This window comes from Mustela nivalis (genome assembly GCF_964662115.1).
Source record: "Mustela nivalis genome assembly, chromosome: 4".
Taxonomy (NCBI): domain Eukaryota; kingdom Metazoa; phylum Chordata; class Mammalia; order Carnivora; family Mustelidae; genus Mustela; species Mustela nivalis.
In genome coordinates this window covers 108,435,187-108,452,136 of record NC_139023.1, presented here as the reverse complement: position 1 = coordinate 108,452,136, position 16,950 = coordinate 108,435,187, and the positions used below count along the sequence as shown (strand labels likewise).

At 32.6% G+C, this 16,950-nt stretch overlaps 1 protein-coding gene across 2 annotated transcripts in view; it reads right to left on the bottom strand.

Moving 5' to 3' along the window:
- The window catches only part of STPG2 (sperm tail PG-rich repeat containing 2), a 591,266-nt gene that overhangs the window by 407,298 nt on the left and 167,018 nt on the right, over positions 1-16,950 (bottom strand). For both annotated transcript variants that reach the window (XM_082729100.1, XM_082729101.1), the window contains exons 10-11: positions 15,202-15,362; positions 2,240-2,332 (exon numbers count right to left, since the gene is read on the bottom strand). In XM_082729100.1, the coding sequence (XP_082585226.1) occupies positions 2,240-2,332; positions 15,202-15,362 (254 nt within the window). The remainder of the gene's footprint in view (positions 1-2,239; positions 2,333-15,201; positions 15,363-16,950) is intronic.

Sequence of the window (16,950 nt, the reverse complement as noted above, 5' to 3'; positions counted from 1 at the left end):
CAAGGGTATTTTAATTCTAGTCTTCTGAAAATGCAAAACAATGTAAAAGGGATGTATGTGTTTTAAAATTCATCCTCCTTGGTATGTTGTTGAGTTCTTCTAACTAAAGACTTCTGTCTTTATTTAGTTCATGATAATTTAACATTTTTTATATCAAATACTCCTATCTTAGCATTCCATTTATGGATGCCTAATAAATAGATGTTTGGCTTGTTTCTAGCCTCCATTTATCATATTTTTAATCTCTTTGTTCTTTTATATTAAACTAATCCTATGTTGTAGCTAAAAAAAAAAAAAATTCATTGGGACCATGTAAAAGGAAGAGAGATGTATGTATATGTCCCATATGAAACCAGAAGCCTGAGTTTTTAAATATTTTTATGTGAAACATATAAATGTTGAAAATCAAACTATATACCCTTAAAATATAGGAGGTAAATTTTCTAATATTTTTATGTGAAAATTATAAAATTAATTCCATTATTTCAAAAGTTTGAGATTAATTTTGATCTAGGATCAATAATTTGGATTTCTCATGCTATATATATTATACACCTATACGTTTGAAGAGTATCTTTTGTGCAGAAGGTTTCTAAAACCAAAGTATTCTATGTGATTAAACTATTTTGCTTCTTGGGTAAGCAAAGCCCCACCCAATACCTTAAATTGCAAGTGTTTCATGTCAAAAAAAACAATACTAAAAAAAGAGTTTCCAGATCCAGTGAGAGACCAATTTAAAAAAGAAAAAATGTAAACTAAGTAAAAGCAATTGGTAAAGTAACTCATCTTTCTTTAGGGCACATCACCATCTTGTTTCACTACAAACATTAAGCACATACATATGCATTCCTATGGGCATCTTCAGAGACTTGCATTTTTATTTCTAGTAGCTACAATATTACAATAGAAACAACTATGACTCCACTAAATATTCTTATGTTTAAAACCTTTATACTAGTAATAAATTACTTCTGACATACTTCAGAGTGGATCCTAATTTGTACACTGACTCACTTGAGAAACACAACACAACCATAAAATTCCTCAAGATAAGAAAATATATATTAAAACAATGCATTTTTTTTAAAAATCCACAGTTATTTAACAATTATGAGAATCTCTTACATGTCAAGAACACTGCTGGATGATTTTAACTATCTCTGAATTTATAGCTACAAAAAAAAAAGTCATAGAACCTGGTGCTAATTCTGACCCCATCAAACAATGTCTTAGAAAAAAATAAGATTATATAATAATCAATAAACTGATATGTAATAAACTGACAATAAACTGATATGTCAGAAAAAAAATAAGCCCATTTCTGATGGCTCTCACCAAATTAATTCCTATGATTTCTGAGACATTCACAGCTATATTAATTTCACTAACATTACATTTATCCTTACTTTAAATTTTCTTCCTAATTTTATACCAGTTACTTCACCAGGAAAACATCATAAATCAACTCTTGGCATTGTGCATCTATTAGAATTTTATTTCAGCAACCAATGCTACTTCTTAAGTTGATGGCTACACTGTAAAACCTGGTTTATGAGCCTGTTTTGATGTTATTAATAATAACATTAATTTCTTATTATTAATTTCATCCCAATTTCTATAAAAATTCATTTTAACAATACCTACCTGTACATGGAAGTCTAACTTTTTAACTGTAAATTTCAAATTGATCTTTTAGTAAATTTATTCTTAATGAATAAGTGTTCACTTTTAAATGTCATCTGCTTTACTTATCTCAACTTATTCAATATTAGGTATTTATAAAAAATGGAAATTTAGTTAGAAAAATTCATATCAATAGCTTAAAATACAGATTAACATGAATTAAAGAAAGGCACTCAATGAAGAGACTTAGGTTGCAAGACAGATTCAAACTGAAAAGAAAAAATTTACACTTATGAATAAACTGAGCTGAACCTAAAGTAAATCTTTCACTTTATATTCAAAATGATTATGATATCCTATATGTCCTAAAAACAAATATTCTCTAACCCCACAGAAGATCTTCCATATAATAGTCTGTCACAGAGCAATGCTGGACTTCTGCTTCGCTTCAAGAATCTTACTGAACTTTAAAAACATGGAAGTATTATGCTAGTCAAAGATCTTACAACAGCCTACCAGGTACCTCTCTCAGATCCTAATATACTGTTCATGTTATACAGTCTCCTCTATGATTTCTAGATTTCAAATAAATTTGGCTGTAGAGGAGTCTTCTTACCATATCTGACAGTTTAGTAGATCTTTGTGTTCTTGACAAGAAAGCAGCATAGCAGTTAGTCAAGTTAGGTAGTTCATCAGAAATTCCACCAATCTGTGAATTCCAAAAAGCATAGGGAAAGAAGGGATAAAAAGAGTATATCATTTCTATTTATCAATTCAAGTGGCATAGTAAGTGATAAATTTTCAAGAAAGTACATCAATGTTGCTCTATCATTAAACAGAGATAGACATATTCATTAAAAATTTTAAATATAGAAGTAAAAGACTTTAATAGATAATTTCTTTATCTTGACAGATATAGAAGTAAAAGACTTTAAGTCAGTGAGATGTAAAAATGAAAAAAGAGTTAATTATATGGAACTCTAGAAAAGTAGGATGAATCTACATACATTATTTAAACACATTAAGAGTGAGTTATTACCTATACTGTGATGTCAGATTCAGACATCAATTTTTGTTGTTTTATAACATATATGAATATAAGATATTTAGCCAATCATATAGTATTATTACATATTATATAGTATTATTTGTTAGTATTCAATTACTAATACATAAAATAAAAACATATTAACAGTAATTATTTAAATTGATTATGAGGAAATCCTTTCATTAATAAATTTTCTAAGCAGAATGATCCACACTCTCTTGAATATTGTAATTCCTTACACACACTGAAGATGTAAATTAATAGGCTACATGAAGCTGGTAATCTAAAATTTTAATTAGCAATTAATTAATCCTTGTGATATTATACTCTTTCTGATTCATCATATAATTTGGTCATCTGCATTCATTTAATATTTTAAACTCTATAACTAGTAGTAACATTCTTTATGTATACAAAAGAAATGAGAATTTATTTTTCCATTTTTATACACTTCACTGTTTTTATTTCAGAATTTGACATTCATACTTAATAATTCAGAATTTGATACCTAGTAAAATAGATATCTATTTTTCACTTTATGAAGAAAATTAATCTACTAAAATATCCATCCTTCACATACTGTATCTTTGAAACTATATGCCTCTCTACCCTAAATGCTGAAGCTGGTGCTTTTCCACTCTTCTAATATTATTCCTACCTAGTCACTCAAAAAAAAAAAGCAGGTTTTAACACTTTCAAAAACAGAAAACTTAATCACATCTTGTGAAAGCCTTCAAATATAGAACATCTGAGCCAGCATTATTATTTTGTATGATTTTATATTTATTGATGCTGCTAAAATAATTTACTTGTATAATAATTTTATTATCATGTACATGATATTAAAAACTATAGTATAGATAAATCCAAAAGCATTTTGCAATTTTTTTAAAGATTTTATTTATTTATTTATTTGAGAGAGAGAGAGAGGGAGTATAACCACAAGTAGGGGGATAGGGCAGGGGGATAGGTAGAAACAGACTCTCTGCCTAGCAGGGAGCTGGATGCAGGACCCTTAAATCATGACCTGAGCCAAAGGCAGACACTTAACCAATTGGGCCATCCAGGTACCCATGTCTTGCAATTTTTACTGTTTATGGGTAAAAGTTCAGAAAATGAATCAGTCATTAGATGACTTTGGCTTTAGAGGGAATAAGTTTGCAGAAGATCACACTTTTACCAAAAACAATTTAATTCAGATAAAATATAAGAAAATCTTATTTTTAAAGGCCCCATTCAGTTGTGAATGCTTTTAATGTTGATTAGTCAGCATAGACAAGAGGAGTTATGATTCTAAAGAGGGTAGAACCTCTGAAAGATAAGCTATCACTCTGTAGGTGCTTTCTCCCAGTGGCATTTACTCATAACAGGTAACAGAGAAAGACGTTTGGGTTTTGATCTGGCAGAGGTTGCTGTTAAAGAACTGATAAAAAGCTCATTGTGGTCTTATTAAGCCAGAATAGCAAAATCACAGGTTTGAGGAGCCTCAAAACACATGATCTGTTTCCCCATGAAGCTCTTTCCCAGGGTATAAGGGATGGGGTGATGCTAAAAATCTAAGCCAAGGGGCATCTGGGTGGCTCAGTGGGTTAATAAGCTACCACCTTCAGTTCAGGTCATGATCCCGGGGTTGTGGGTTAGAATCCCACAAAGGGGTACATGCTTCTCCCTCTCCCTCTGCTTGCAGCTCCCCCAGCTTGTATGCTTTCTCTCTCTCTCTCTCTCTCTCTCTGCCAAAAAAGAAGTCTAAGCCAAATCACAGGGGCATTAAATACTGAAGTTCAGAACCTGACAGAGAGGGTTCTTGAACACATCAGGCTTTGAGCTGAAATCCCTAGAGGACTACACTTAAGAAAATGAATAAATCAGAGGTAAACTAAGTCCTAGAAAAAAATATAATTACTGTAATTCATGATTGGATTAAGGTGATCTCTGACTTTTATCTGCCTTGCAAAGGAGAGTATAAAATCTCTCTAGTAGATCGTGACGACATTTAAAGTCTATATTGCATGCAATATCTGGGATTTTATTAAAAATTAGTGGGCATGTTGAAAGATAGACATGCTTGATCAAAACTCAAGAAAAAAAAATAACAGAAAATAACAACAAACTCATAGGTGATCCAGATATTGGAGTTAGTACATAGAATTTTAAAATAAGTATAATTAATGTGTTCAAGAAAACAGAAGAAAAAAATGAAAAAGGAGAATTAAAAACATGAGGAATTTCTCCTAAGAAGTGAAATTCTTGGAAAGAGTTAAATAGAATTCATTCTAGAACTAAAAAACAGAATATCTGAAATTGAAAACTTAGATCAATGTAATGGTATTTGAAACCCAGTTTAAAAAAAAAAAGGATTAGTTAATTGAAAGATATCTTTGAAGGAAATAGCTAAACTGAAGCACAGAGAGAATCCAAGATGGCAGAAGAATAGGAGACCTTAGAATCACCTTGTCCCAGGAATTAAGGTAGATAGCTTAATCATTCAAAACACCTGTGATCAACCAGGGATCTAAGAAAAAAACAGCTGCAACTCTACAAATAGAAAAGCAACCACTTTCTGCAAGGTGGGAGGTGTGGAGAAGTGAATCTGAGGCTATATATGGGAAGATAAACTGTGAGGGGAGGGAGCCTATGGGAGCCAGCTACAGGAAAGTGATATAGCAGTGGAGTGTAAAAATCAGAGTTTTTAGAAGTCTGCTCCACTGAGGAGTGTCCCTGGATGACAGATGGTCAGGTGGCAAAGAAGGGCAGAATCCTAGGTGGGATATTGTGGTCTCAGGATGCTCAGTATCACTGGAAAACCAGGGGTGCCTGAGTATGGTAGGCATCAGAGTAGGGAAGCTGGCTATAATCAACGATCCCAGGAGTGGGCTCTCAGCTCGGTGTTGCCATAAGAACCATGCTATAGTAGGGCAACTGCGCTCCAAGCAGGAGCCCAACAAGTCATAGAACTGGAAAGGTGCTTCTTCCTCCTTCAGGAGGAGCAGCTCAGATGCACACTTTGAGCTTGGAGACTCAAAGCAGGGTCACACGCCTGTGATATGAACACTCAGTCACAGGCTGAGTGAGCACAGAGAGCAGATGGAGATGAGGAAGACAGAGTGACTAACTGCTTTTTCTTGAGGGTGCCCTGAGGAATGAGACCCAGAGCTTTTGGCTCTGGGGCTGGAGATGGGAAGCCGCCATTTTCATTCTTATCTTCTAAAGCAGCACAGAAAGCCTGCAAAGAACAAAAGCCACATAGAATAATCCAGAGCTGATTACTTAGCCTGGCTCCTGGCAAGGGCAGTACAATTCCAATCAGGGCAAAGACACTAGAGAATCAGTGCAACAGGCACCTCCCCAGAATATCAGCACAAACATCCAGCCAAGACCAAGTTTATCAATCACTAAGAATTGTAAAACTTCAGCACCACAGAAATATAACAGAGAATTCATAGTTTATTTCCTACAATTCTATAGTCTTTCAATTTCAATTTTTTTCTCTTTCCTTTTTCAATTTCTTATTTTATCCACGTTTTTAAAATCTTTATTTTTCATTTTTACAGTTACATTCTCTCTTTTCATTTTATTTTTGTATACATATGTTTTTCCTCTTTATGATTTTGGGATACAGACCAAAATACACCCAGAATGTAGAGTATGTCTCTATTTTCTTCACCTCTCTCATCATATTCTCTCTTTTTTTTGTTGTTCAAAGATTTTATTTATTTGACAGAGATCACAAGTAGGCAAAGAGGCAGGTAGAGGGTGGGGGGGAAGCAGAGAGCTTCCGGCCAAGCAGAGAGCCCGATGTGGGGCTCGATCCCAGGACCCTGGGATCATGACTGAGCCGAAGGCAGAGGCTTTAACCCACTGAGCCACCCAGGCACCCCTTTTAAAATATTTTTAAATTTTTATCTTTACAGTTACAATCTATGCTTTCAATGTATTTAATTTTATTTCTGCACATATACAAGTTTTTCTTTCCTTACAATTTTGAGATGTAGTTTCTTTTAACAAACCAACCAAAATATACTCAGGCTATAGAGTATTGCTCTGTTCTGTCTACCTGTCAGTTTATACTCCTTTTTTTTTTTTTTTGGTCTTTTAATTTTCATTTTTACACTTATATCCTGTCCTTTTATTATATTTCATTTTATTTTTGTACATACATAAGTCTTTCTTTCTTTACAATATTGGGATCTAGTTTTCTAACAAACAGACCAAAATACACACAGGATCTAGTGTACTGCTCTATTCCATTCACCTCTCTGATTATAATCTCTCTCTCTCTCTCTTTTTTTTTTTCTTTAAATTTTGTTGGTGGTGGTGGTGGCGGTTTTTTCCTGGTTTTGGTCCCTTCTGATTTGTTAGTATGATTTTTTCTGGAGTCATGGTTGCCATTTTAGTATTTTGTTCTCTTGTTCATCTACTCTTCTCTGGACACAATGACAAGACATAAAAAGTCACCTCAAAGAAGAATAAGAGGCAGTACTGACTGCCAGGGATATAATCAGTATGGACATAAGTAAGATGTCAGAACTAGAGTTCAGAACAATGATTATAAAGATACTAGCTAGGCTTGAAGAAAACAAAGAGGACACTAGAGAATTCCTTTCTGGAGAAATAAAAGAACTAAAATCTAACCAAGTTGATACCAAAAAGGCTATTAATGAGAGACAATTAAAAAATGGAGACTCTAGCTCCTAGGATAAATGAAGCAGAAGAGAGGATTAGTGATATGAAAGACAAAATAATGGAGAATAAAGAGGCTGAGAAAACGAGGGATAAACAAACTGGTTCACAAGGGGAGAATCTGAGAGATAATTGATACTATAAAGTGAAACAATATTAAAATAATTTGGATCCCTAAAGAAGAGGAAGGGGAATAGGGAAGGCAGAAGGTATCTAGAAGCAAATTATAAAAGAGAACTGCCCTAATCTGGGAGGGGGAAAATGCATTCAAGTCCAGGAGGCACAGAGAACCCCCCTCAAAATCAATAAAGGTAGGTCAACAGTTCAACATATAATAGTGAAACTTGTAGATCTCAGACACAAAGAGAAAACCCTGAAATTGGCTTGGGATGAGAGGTCCCTAAACTACAAGGGTAGAAACATTAGACTGGCAAGAGACCTATCCACAGAGACCTGGCAGGCCAGAGAGATTTGGCATGATATATTCAGAATACTAAGTGAAAAAAATATATACAGTCAAGAATACTTTATTAGGCTAGGATGTCATTAAAATAGAAGGAGAGAAAAAAGTTTCCAGGACAAACAGAAACTAAAAGAATTTGTGATCACCAAACCAGCCCTACAAGAAATATTATAAGAGATCCTTTAAGTAAGAGAGAGCCTAAAAGTAACACAGACTAGAAAGGAACAGAGACAATATACAGTAACAGTCACTTTACAGACAAAAAAATGGCACTAAATTCATATCTTTCAGTAGTTACTCTGAATGTAACTGCATTAAATGCCCCAATCAAAAGACACAGGATATCAGATTGGATAAAAAAGCAAGACCCATAGATATGCTGTCAAGAGATTCATTATAGACCCAAAGACAACTCCAGATTGAAACTGAGGAAGTAGAAAACCATTTATCATCCTAATGGACACCAAAAGAGCTGGGATGGCAATCCTTATATCAGTCAAAATAGATTTTAAACTAAAGACTGTAATAAGAGATGAGGAAAGATACTGTACCATAAAGGGTCTATCCAACAGGAAGATCTAACACTTGTAAATATTTATGCCCTTAACATGGGAGCCATCAATTATATAAGCCAATTAACAACAAAATTAAAGAAACACATTGATAATAATACAATAATAGCAGGAAATTTTAACACCCCACTCACTACAATGGAGAGATCATCTAAGCAGAAGATTAAGGAAACAAGGGCTTTGAATGACAAACTAGACCAGACAGACTTTACAGATTTATTCAGAATAGTCTGTCTTAAAGTAACAGAATACACATTCTTATTGAGTGCACATGGAACATTCACCAAATAGATCAGATACTGGGTCACAAATTGGGTCTCAACCAGTACCAAAAGACTGAGAACATTCCCTGCATATTTTCAGGCCACAATGTTTTAAAACTAGAACTCAATCACAAGAAGATATTTGGAAAGAACTCAAATACATGGAGGCTAAAGAGCATCCTACTAAAGAATGAATGGGTTAACCAGGAAAATAAAGAATTTTAAAAATTCATGGAAACAAGTGAAAATGAAGCACTAACTGTTCAAAACCATTGAGATGAGTAAAAGTGGCTGTAAGAGGGAAGTGTACAGTAATAAAAGTCTCTCTTAAGAAACAAGAAATGTCTCAAATATACAGCCTAACCTTACACCTAAAGGAGCTGGAAAAAAAACAGCAAATAAAGCCTAAACCCAACAAAAGAAGAGAAATAATAAATATTAGAGCAGAAATCAATGAAATAGAAACCAAAAGAACAGTATAACAGATCAACAAAACTAGAAGCTAGCTCTTTGAAAGAATTAATAAGATTGGTAAACCCCTTGCCAGACTTATCAAAAAGAAAAGAGAAAGGACTCAAATAAACAAAATCATGAATGAAAGAAGAGACATCACAACCAACACCAAAGAAACACAACTTTAAGAATATATTAACCAACAGGACGCCTGAGTGGCTCAGTCAGTTAAGCCACTGCTTTCAGCTCAGGCCATGATCTTAGGGTCCTGGGATCGAGTACCGCATGGGGCTCCTTGCTCCACAGGGAGTCTGCTTCTCTCTCTGCCTCTGCCGGCCACTCTGCCTAATTGTGTGCTCGCTCGCTCACGCACTCTCTCTCTCTCTCTTTGTAAAGACACAAAGGATCTATACTCTGAAAACTATAAAATACTCATGAAAGAAATTGTGGAACACAAAAAGAAACGGAAAAGTGTTCCATGCTCATGGATTGGAAGAATAAATATTGCTAAGATGTCTATGCTATCTACAGCAATCTATACATTAAGTGCAATCCCTATCAAAGTACCATCAATTTTTTTCACAGAGCTGGAACAAATCATCCTAAAATTTGTATAGAACCAGAAAAAAAAAAACCAAATAGCCAAAGGAATGTTGAAAAAGAAAACCAAAGGTGGTAGCATCACAATTCTAGACTTTGACCTCTATTACAAAGCTGTAATCATCAAGATAGTATGGCACAAGACAGACACATAGATCAATGGAACAGAATAGAGAATCCATAAATGTACCCTCAACTCTATGGTCAACTAATCTTTGACTAAGTAGGAAAAAATATCCAATGGAAAAAAAGAACAATCTCTTCAATAAGTAGTTTTGGAACAATTGGACAGCCACACACAGAAAAATAAAATTGGGCCACTTTCTCACACCATACATAAAAATGGATGGACTCAAAATGGATGAAAGACCAAATGTGAGACAGGAATCCATCAAAATCCTAGAGGCAGCAACCTCTGTGGCCACAATTGTAGCAACTTCTTGCTAGACAAAGCTCTAAACTGAAAGGAAACAAAGGTGAAAATAAACTATTGGGACTTCATCAAGATAAAAAGCTTTTGTACGGCAAAGGAAATAGTCAACAAAGCTAAAAGACATCTACAGAATGAGAGAAGATTTTTGCAAATATCATAGCAGATAAAGAGCTAATATCCAAAATCTTTAAAGAACTTATCAAACTCAATACCCAAAAACCAAAAAATCCAATCAAGAAAGGAATGGGCAGAAGAACAGACATTTCTCCAGAGAAGACATCCAAATGGCCAAAAGACACATGAAAAAAATGTTTGACATCAGGGAAATACAATTCAAAACCACAATGAGATACCACCTCACACCAGTAAGAATGGCTAAAATTAACAAATCAGGAAATTATAGATATTAGTGAGGCTGTGGCAAAAGGGAAACCCTCTTACACTGTTGGTGGGAATGCAAGTTGGTACATCCACTCTGGAAAACTGTACAGAAGTTCCTCAAAACGTTAAAATAGAACTGCCTTGCAGACCAGCAACTGCACTACTACTTATTTATCCACAGGATACAAACATATTGATTTGAAGGGGTAAATGCCCTCCAATGTTTATAGCAGCAATGTCCACAATAGCCAAATTATGGAAAGAAACCAGATGTCCACCAAGAGATGAATGGATAAAGAAGATGAGGTGTATATATACAATGGAATATTACCAAGCCATCAGAAAGGATGAATACTTATCATTTACATTGATGTGAATGGAACTAGAGGGTATTATGTTAAGCAAAATAAGTCACAAAGAAAGACAAATACCATATGATTTTACTCATAAGTAGAATTTAAGAAACAAAACAGATAAACACAGAGAGAGGGAAGGAAAACTAAAATAAGATGAAAATAGAAAGGGAAGCAAACCATAAGAAACTCTTGATATTAGAGAATAAACAAAGGGTTGCTGGAGGGGAAGAGGGTGGTTGGATGGAATAATTGGATGACAGACATTAAGAAGGGCACATGATGTAATGAGCATGGTGTATTATATAAGACTGCTAAATCATTGACCTCTACTTCTGAAACCAATAATAAATTATCTGTAAATTGAATATAAATAAAAAATAAAATAAACTGAAACACAAAGAAAAAAAGACAACCTGATACATAGGGATTATAAGAGATGTTTGAGGCATAGTAAATAGATGTAACATATCTATTTATTAGAGTCCCCAAAAGATAGGAAAGAATGGGACAGAAGAAATATATGAATACATAATAGTAAAAATTATTTAAATCTGATGAAAGATACCAACCCAGAGGCTCTGAAAACCACAGGCAAATAAATAGAATCACAGAGAACCACAGTTTTGACACATTGAAGAAAAAGACAAAAAAAAAAAAAAAAGTTGCCTTTGAGGAGAAACAATAAACTTAACAATGTACTTCTCAATGGAAATAACAAAAGTCCTAAAATGATAAAATAACATCCTTGAAGTGCTGAAAGAAAATAACTACAAACCTACAAATCCAATCCCCCAAATTAAAAATGACAAAGACATTTTCGGACAAAACTACAATAATTCATCATCAGCAGGCTTTAACCAAAAGAAGTACTACAGGGAGTTTTTAGGCAGAAGAAAAATTATTTGATACAGAAACCCAGAAATGCAAAAAGAAACAAAATACAAAAGAGAAGGTAAATGTTTTGTTAAATATGAAGAAATATTGACTGTAAAAACAATAATATTCAAAGGCTTCATAATATACATAAACTTAAGCTGTATAACAAATATTAACAAAATAGGAGGTACCAAAATGGAACTAAAATATTTGAAGTTCACATACTGAGAAAGTGGTAAAAGGAATCCTTTTTATTAAACTACAAAAACTACAGGATACATATTGTAATTTTGTTGGCCACCACTAAAACACTATAAAACAATACATAACTAAAAATTTATAGAAATAGATGAAATAAAGTATAAAATACCTTACTAATTCAAAGAATAAGGTGAAGTAAGAAAAAAATGCTAAAACAAAGAAGTCAATAAAATATATGAAATAATATGGTTTCTGTACACACAAATGTATCAGTAATCACACTAAATATAAATGGATTAATACTGCAATTCAACACAGTTTATCAGACTGGATTTTTAAAACTTAGGCATGTTTATTGTATCTTTCACTCTTGATTACAGTTTATCAAATTTTACATAAACTAAGAGTGTGGGTTAAACCTATGGGTAATTTTTAATTATCAACAATAATAACAAAAGTTTTACTATGTACCAGAAGCTATTTAAAGTATTTTACATGTATTAACTCATTTAGTGTTCCCAATAATGCTTCAAAGTATGTACTATTATGATCTCCATCTTACCAAGGCACAAAGAGTTTAAATAACTTACACAAGGTCAGTGACAGAGCAAGAAAATACACTCAAGTACTCTGACATCAGAGATCATTCTCATAACCACTATGCTATGCTGTCTCATTATCTTCAGTGGAAAATAAAGATTATAATGAGAGCTTTGTAAAAATTATTTGCAGGTTATAATTCTAATAATTCTTTTAAATTTAAATGTCTGGTTACTTAGAATAATAAACTTCTAGTACATATTAAACAAAATACAACAAAAAATACTAAAAAGCACTAACGTTCATGATGCATTTCAAATATACTTGTATCATCACTTAAGATGGTTAAGATGGTAAATTTAGTGTTACACTTTTTTTTACTACATTAGAATATACATACAAATAAAATAAAATTTTTTAGGAATTCATAAAAATCTCACTGTGAAATTTTAATGTTTGTTTAAATAAGGAAAACCTGTATTTATTCTATTTTTCTTTTATGCCAACAAATCTTGAGCAACTCCTGGGGATTACAGATAATGATTTACAGCAGTTCTTTCATTACAATGAGATCTATTTCAGCTATATCTGAAGTTTTTAACTAATTTAAAGCACTTGAGTGATAACTTTGGCAGCACATATGCTAAAACTGGAACAACACTGAGAAGATTAGCAGCCTGTGCAAAAATGACTTTAAAATTTAACTTCATTGCACAAGAGTATTCGTACAGTACCACCATAAACATCTTAGGATCCAATTTCCTATAAATCATGTGTGTTTCACCTTTGGGTTGAAAATAATTTTCTCTGATAGGAAGGATAAATCCAATTCAGCATTTCAGTGGCTCTACTATCCCCATTTCATCTACCACACCCCTACAGAGTTATTTTTAGCTACTTTTTTTTTTTTTGCCAAACAAAAATTATACAAACTAATTTTAATTTTCTGTAGTATTTTTTACAATAAGTTGTCCTTCACTTTAAGCTTCTCTTTCATATTCATTTATTCACTTACAATTTCCTGAGTGTCTACAATAAGACAGATACTATATTTCCACTGTTTTGTACATGTTCTTTTATGATTTGACAACTATGTTCAAACTTCCCTAATGTTTAACTTCTATTTATATTCTGCCTATAAAATATCTATCTGCTCTATCTATATTTTTTACCCTTACTGTTAGCTTCTTTTACTTTTCCATATGTACATTCTTCAAACTTTCTCAAATTCTTTAGGAGTGAGAAAGAATAAATAATAAATATATACACATATATTTCAATGTTCTTTTAAAAATGTCCTCTAAAAAGTTTAATGTGGAGCAAAACTTCATTGTCAAAATTTTACTCATGATTTTATCTTCCTGTCAACCCTTTTAGGCTAGTTTTATTGTCAGAGTCTCTGATCTTAAGAACATTTCTTATTTTCTGCTGATCATTTTGAAGTAGGGATTATCTAAGTTCCTTGTATATATCTAGTAATGTCCATAAACTATTCTTTGACAATTCTAAACTGTAAAATAACATGATCACTATTTACAAAAGATTCTTCCCTTCTATTTCATTAGTTCTCTTTAGTCAAAATTAAGCTAAGACGTGAGTTCCTTTCATACCTTTCTCTACCTTTTGTGAAAGTAAATTATCAGTAAATCAAAATCATGTACAACATTCTGCTTTCAATAAACTGAGAAATCCAACAAAATATTTTACTATCTACTCATATAATTATCATCTTTGATACCCTGTTTTGAGATGCAGAAGTCCAGGAAAACATAAAAATATATAAAAGATCAACCACTTGGAAAAAAGATATAAACTGTCATTCACAGGTGGCATAATTGTGCTTGAGGAAACTTTTTTCAAACTAATTATAAATTAGTAGAAGTAATGATTTAATTTAGCAAGAAGTATGGATTATTGGTAAAGCAAATCTTTAATAAAGTCTATTATATTTCTTTATACCAATAGAAGAAAGCTAAACAATGAAACATTTAAAAGGTACCATTAGAACTAAAAAACAGGAAAAGACTAAATACCAAGGAATAAATTAATAAAGATGGGTAAGACTTCTACACAAAAACTATAAAACCACAAAAATCATTTAAAGGGATCCTAAATTAACCTCAGAAAATAGTGGAGTAATTTTATTCTATTTTTTTTTTTTTAGTGGAGTAATTTTTAAAGAAGGTAAATATTTAAAGAAATACATATGAGATTCTCAAAGAAATAAACAAGATTCGTCTTTGAAAAGAAATTACAAACATAGTTATGAATCAAATTAATGTTTATTCTTATGCCATAAATTACCACATACAAATAATTTCAGTAATAGTATGGCTTGGAGTGCCTGGGTGGCTCAGTCAGTTAAGCATCTGACTCTTAGTTTCAGCTCAGGTCCTGACCTCAGTGTCATGAGACTGAGCCCCATGTTGCGCTCCGCACTCAGTACAGAGTCTGCTTGTCCCTTTCCCTGTGCTCCTTCCTGTGCACCCCCTCTCTGGGTGTCTCTCTCAAATAAATAAGTAAAATCTTTAAAAATAATAATAATAATAATAGTATGGCTTAAAGTAATGAGGTATATATGTCACATGTGTTTTTTTAAGCCCTAAGTCTTGTTATTAGATATAAAGAATATTATATTAATATTAATTGAATTTAAATTTATTAATTTAAATTTATTTAAATTAATATGAATTTAATATTTTATTAAATTACCTGATAATCAGCAGGACCAGGAGCAGTAAAAGCTTCTTCCTGAACCAGGAAGAGAGTCCGAGGAACAGAAGATCCAAACGCACTTTTCTTTTGTTTCGTCAAGCAGGTATCGGTAAAGTTGTTGATTATAGTATTGTTTAGGATATTATAAAACCCAGGACCTGAAGCCATGAGGAGTATCATAGGTAAGAATAAAGATGCTTTTAATTTTTTTAAACTGAGTAACCTTAAATTGAGTAATTTTTTTAGAAAGAACTCTCATATATTGCTGGCAGGAAGATAAAATTGTATATGACATTTAGAGAAACAATTTGTCAAATTCTTATGAAGTTAAATATGTACTTAGAATATGACCCAGAAATTCAACTCCTAGGTATTTTCCCAAGAAAAATGAAAAGCAAAATAAGTCAATCAGAGAAAGGCAACTATCATATGCTCTCCCTGATATTAGAAAGTGGAGATGCAACGTGGGGGGTGTGGGGGGTAGGAAAAGAATAAATGAAACAAGATGGGATCAGGAGGGAGACAAACCATAAGAGACTCTTAATCTCACAAAACAAACTGAGGGTTGCTGGAGGGGGAAGGGGGTAGGGAGAGGGTGATTGGGTTATGGACATTAGGGAGGGTATGTGCTATGGTGAGTGCTGTTAAGTGTGTAAACCTGGTGATTTTCAGACTTGTACCCCTGGGGCTAATAATACATTATATGTTAATAAAAAAGAAAAAAATCATTTATTTCTTTATTTATTTATTTATTTATAAGAAAAAGAAAAATGGAAACAATCCAAATGTCCATCAGCTGGTAAATTAAAAAAAAAAAATGCGCTATACCCAAGCAATAGAATACTACTCAGCAATAAATAGGAAATATAAATGCAATAATAGGAATCAACCTCAAAAACATGATAGCAAGTAGAGAAGATAGACAAACTCCTGAATAACATATGATACTATTTATATGAAATTCCAGAAAATGCAACATCATAGTGACAAGAGACGGTAGCCTGGAATGGGTGGAAAGTAAATGCAGAGGGGAATGAGAGAGCATCTTTTAAATGATGGATATTTCCAAAATTTATTTGAGTGGTGGTTACCTGACTACATATATTTATCAAAAGTCACCAAACTATGCACTTAAAATGAATTATTTTATTGTGTAAATTATATGTCAATAAAGAAGAGAGAGAGAGAGAGAGAGAGAGAGAAGAAAGAAAGGGAAAGGAAGGAAGGCAGGCGGAAAAAGAGAAAGAGAGGAAGGAAGGTAGGAAGGAAGGAAGGCAGGCAGGCAGACCGGCCGGCCAGCAAGCACAGTTACTTTATTTTTGCCTTTTACCTTTCAGGACATATTTATAACCTGGAATATTTTCTACAGTGGCAATCTGAATGAATAACAGTTTTTTTCATTCAAAATCATAAAAACTTTCTATGCCATTGAAAAAAGTTTTATCAAAACATTAAAATATTTGAAACAAATATTTAGATTTTTGTATCTTTGTATATTTATACATACGTTTTACAATGTAGTAATATTAAAAAATTAGTTTCAGTGACCAGCAATTTCCATAAAAATGCAATATATACTTGAAAGAACACTTAATTTAGTTGTACTCATGTTATCAACTAATTCTACTAAATTAGCTCTACACCTAAATAATTATAAAACATAACTTCAATCTCATTTGTTTTTCTGGGCTGCAAGTTCCTTGTCTGAAGATACAGAAATTGACTATATCAGTGTTACTCAAAATG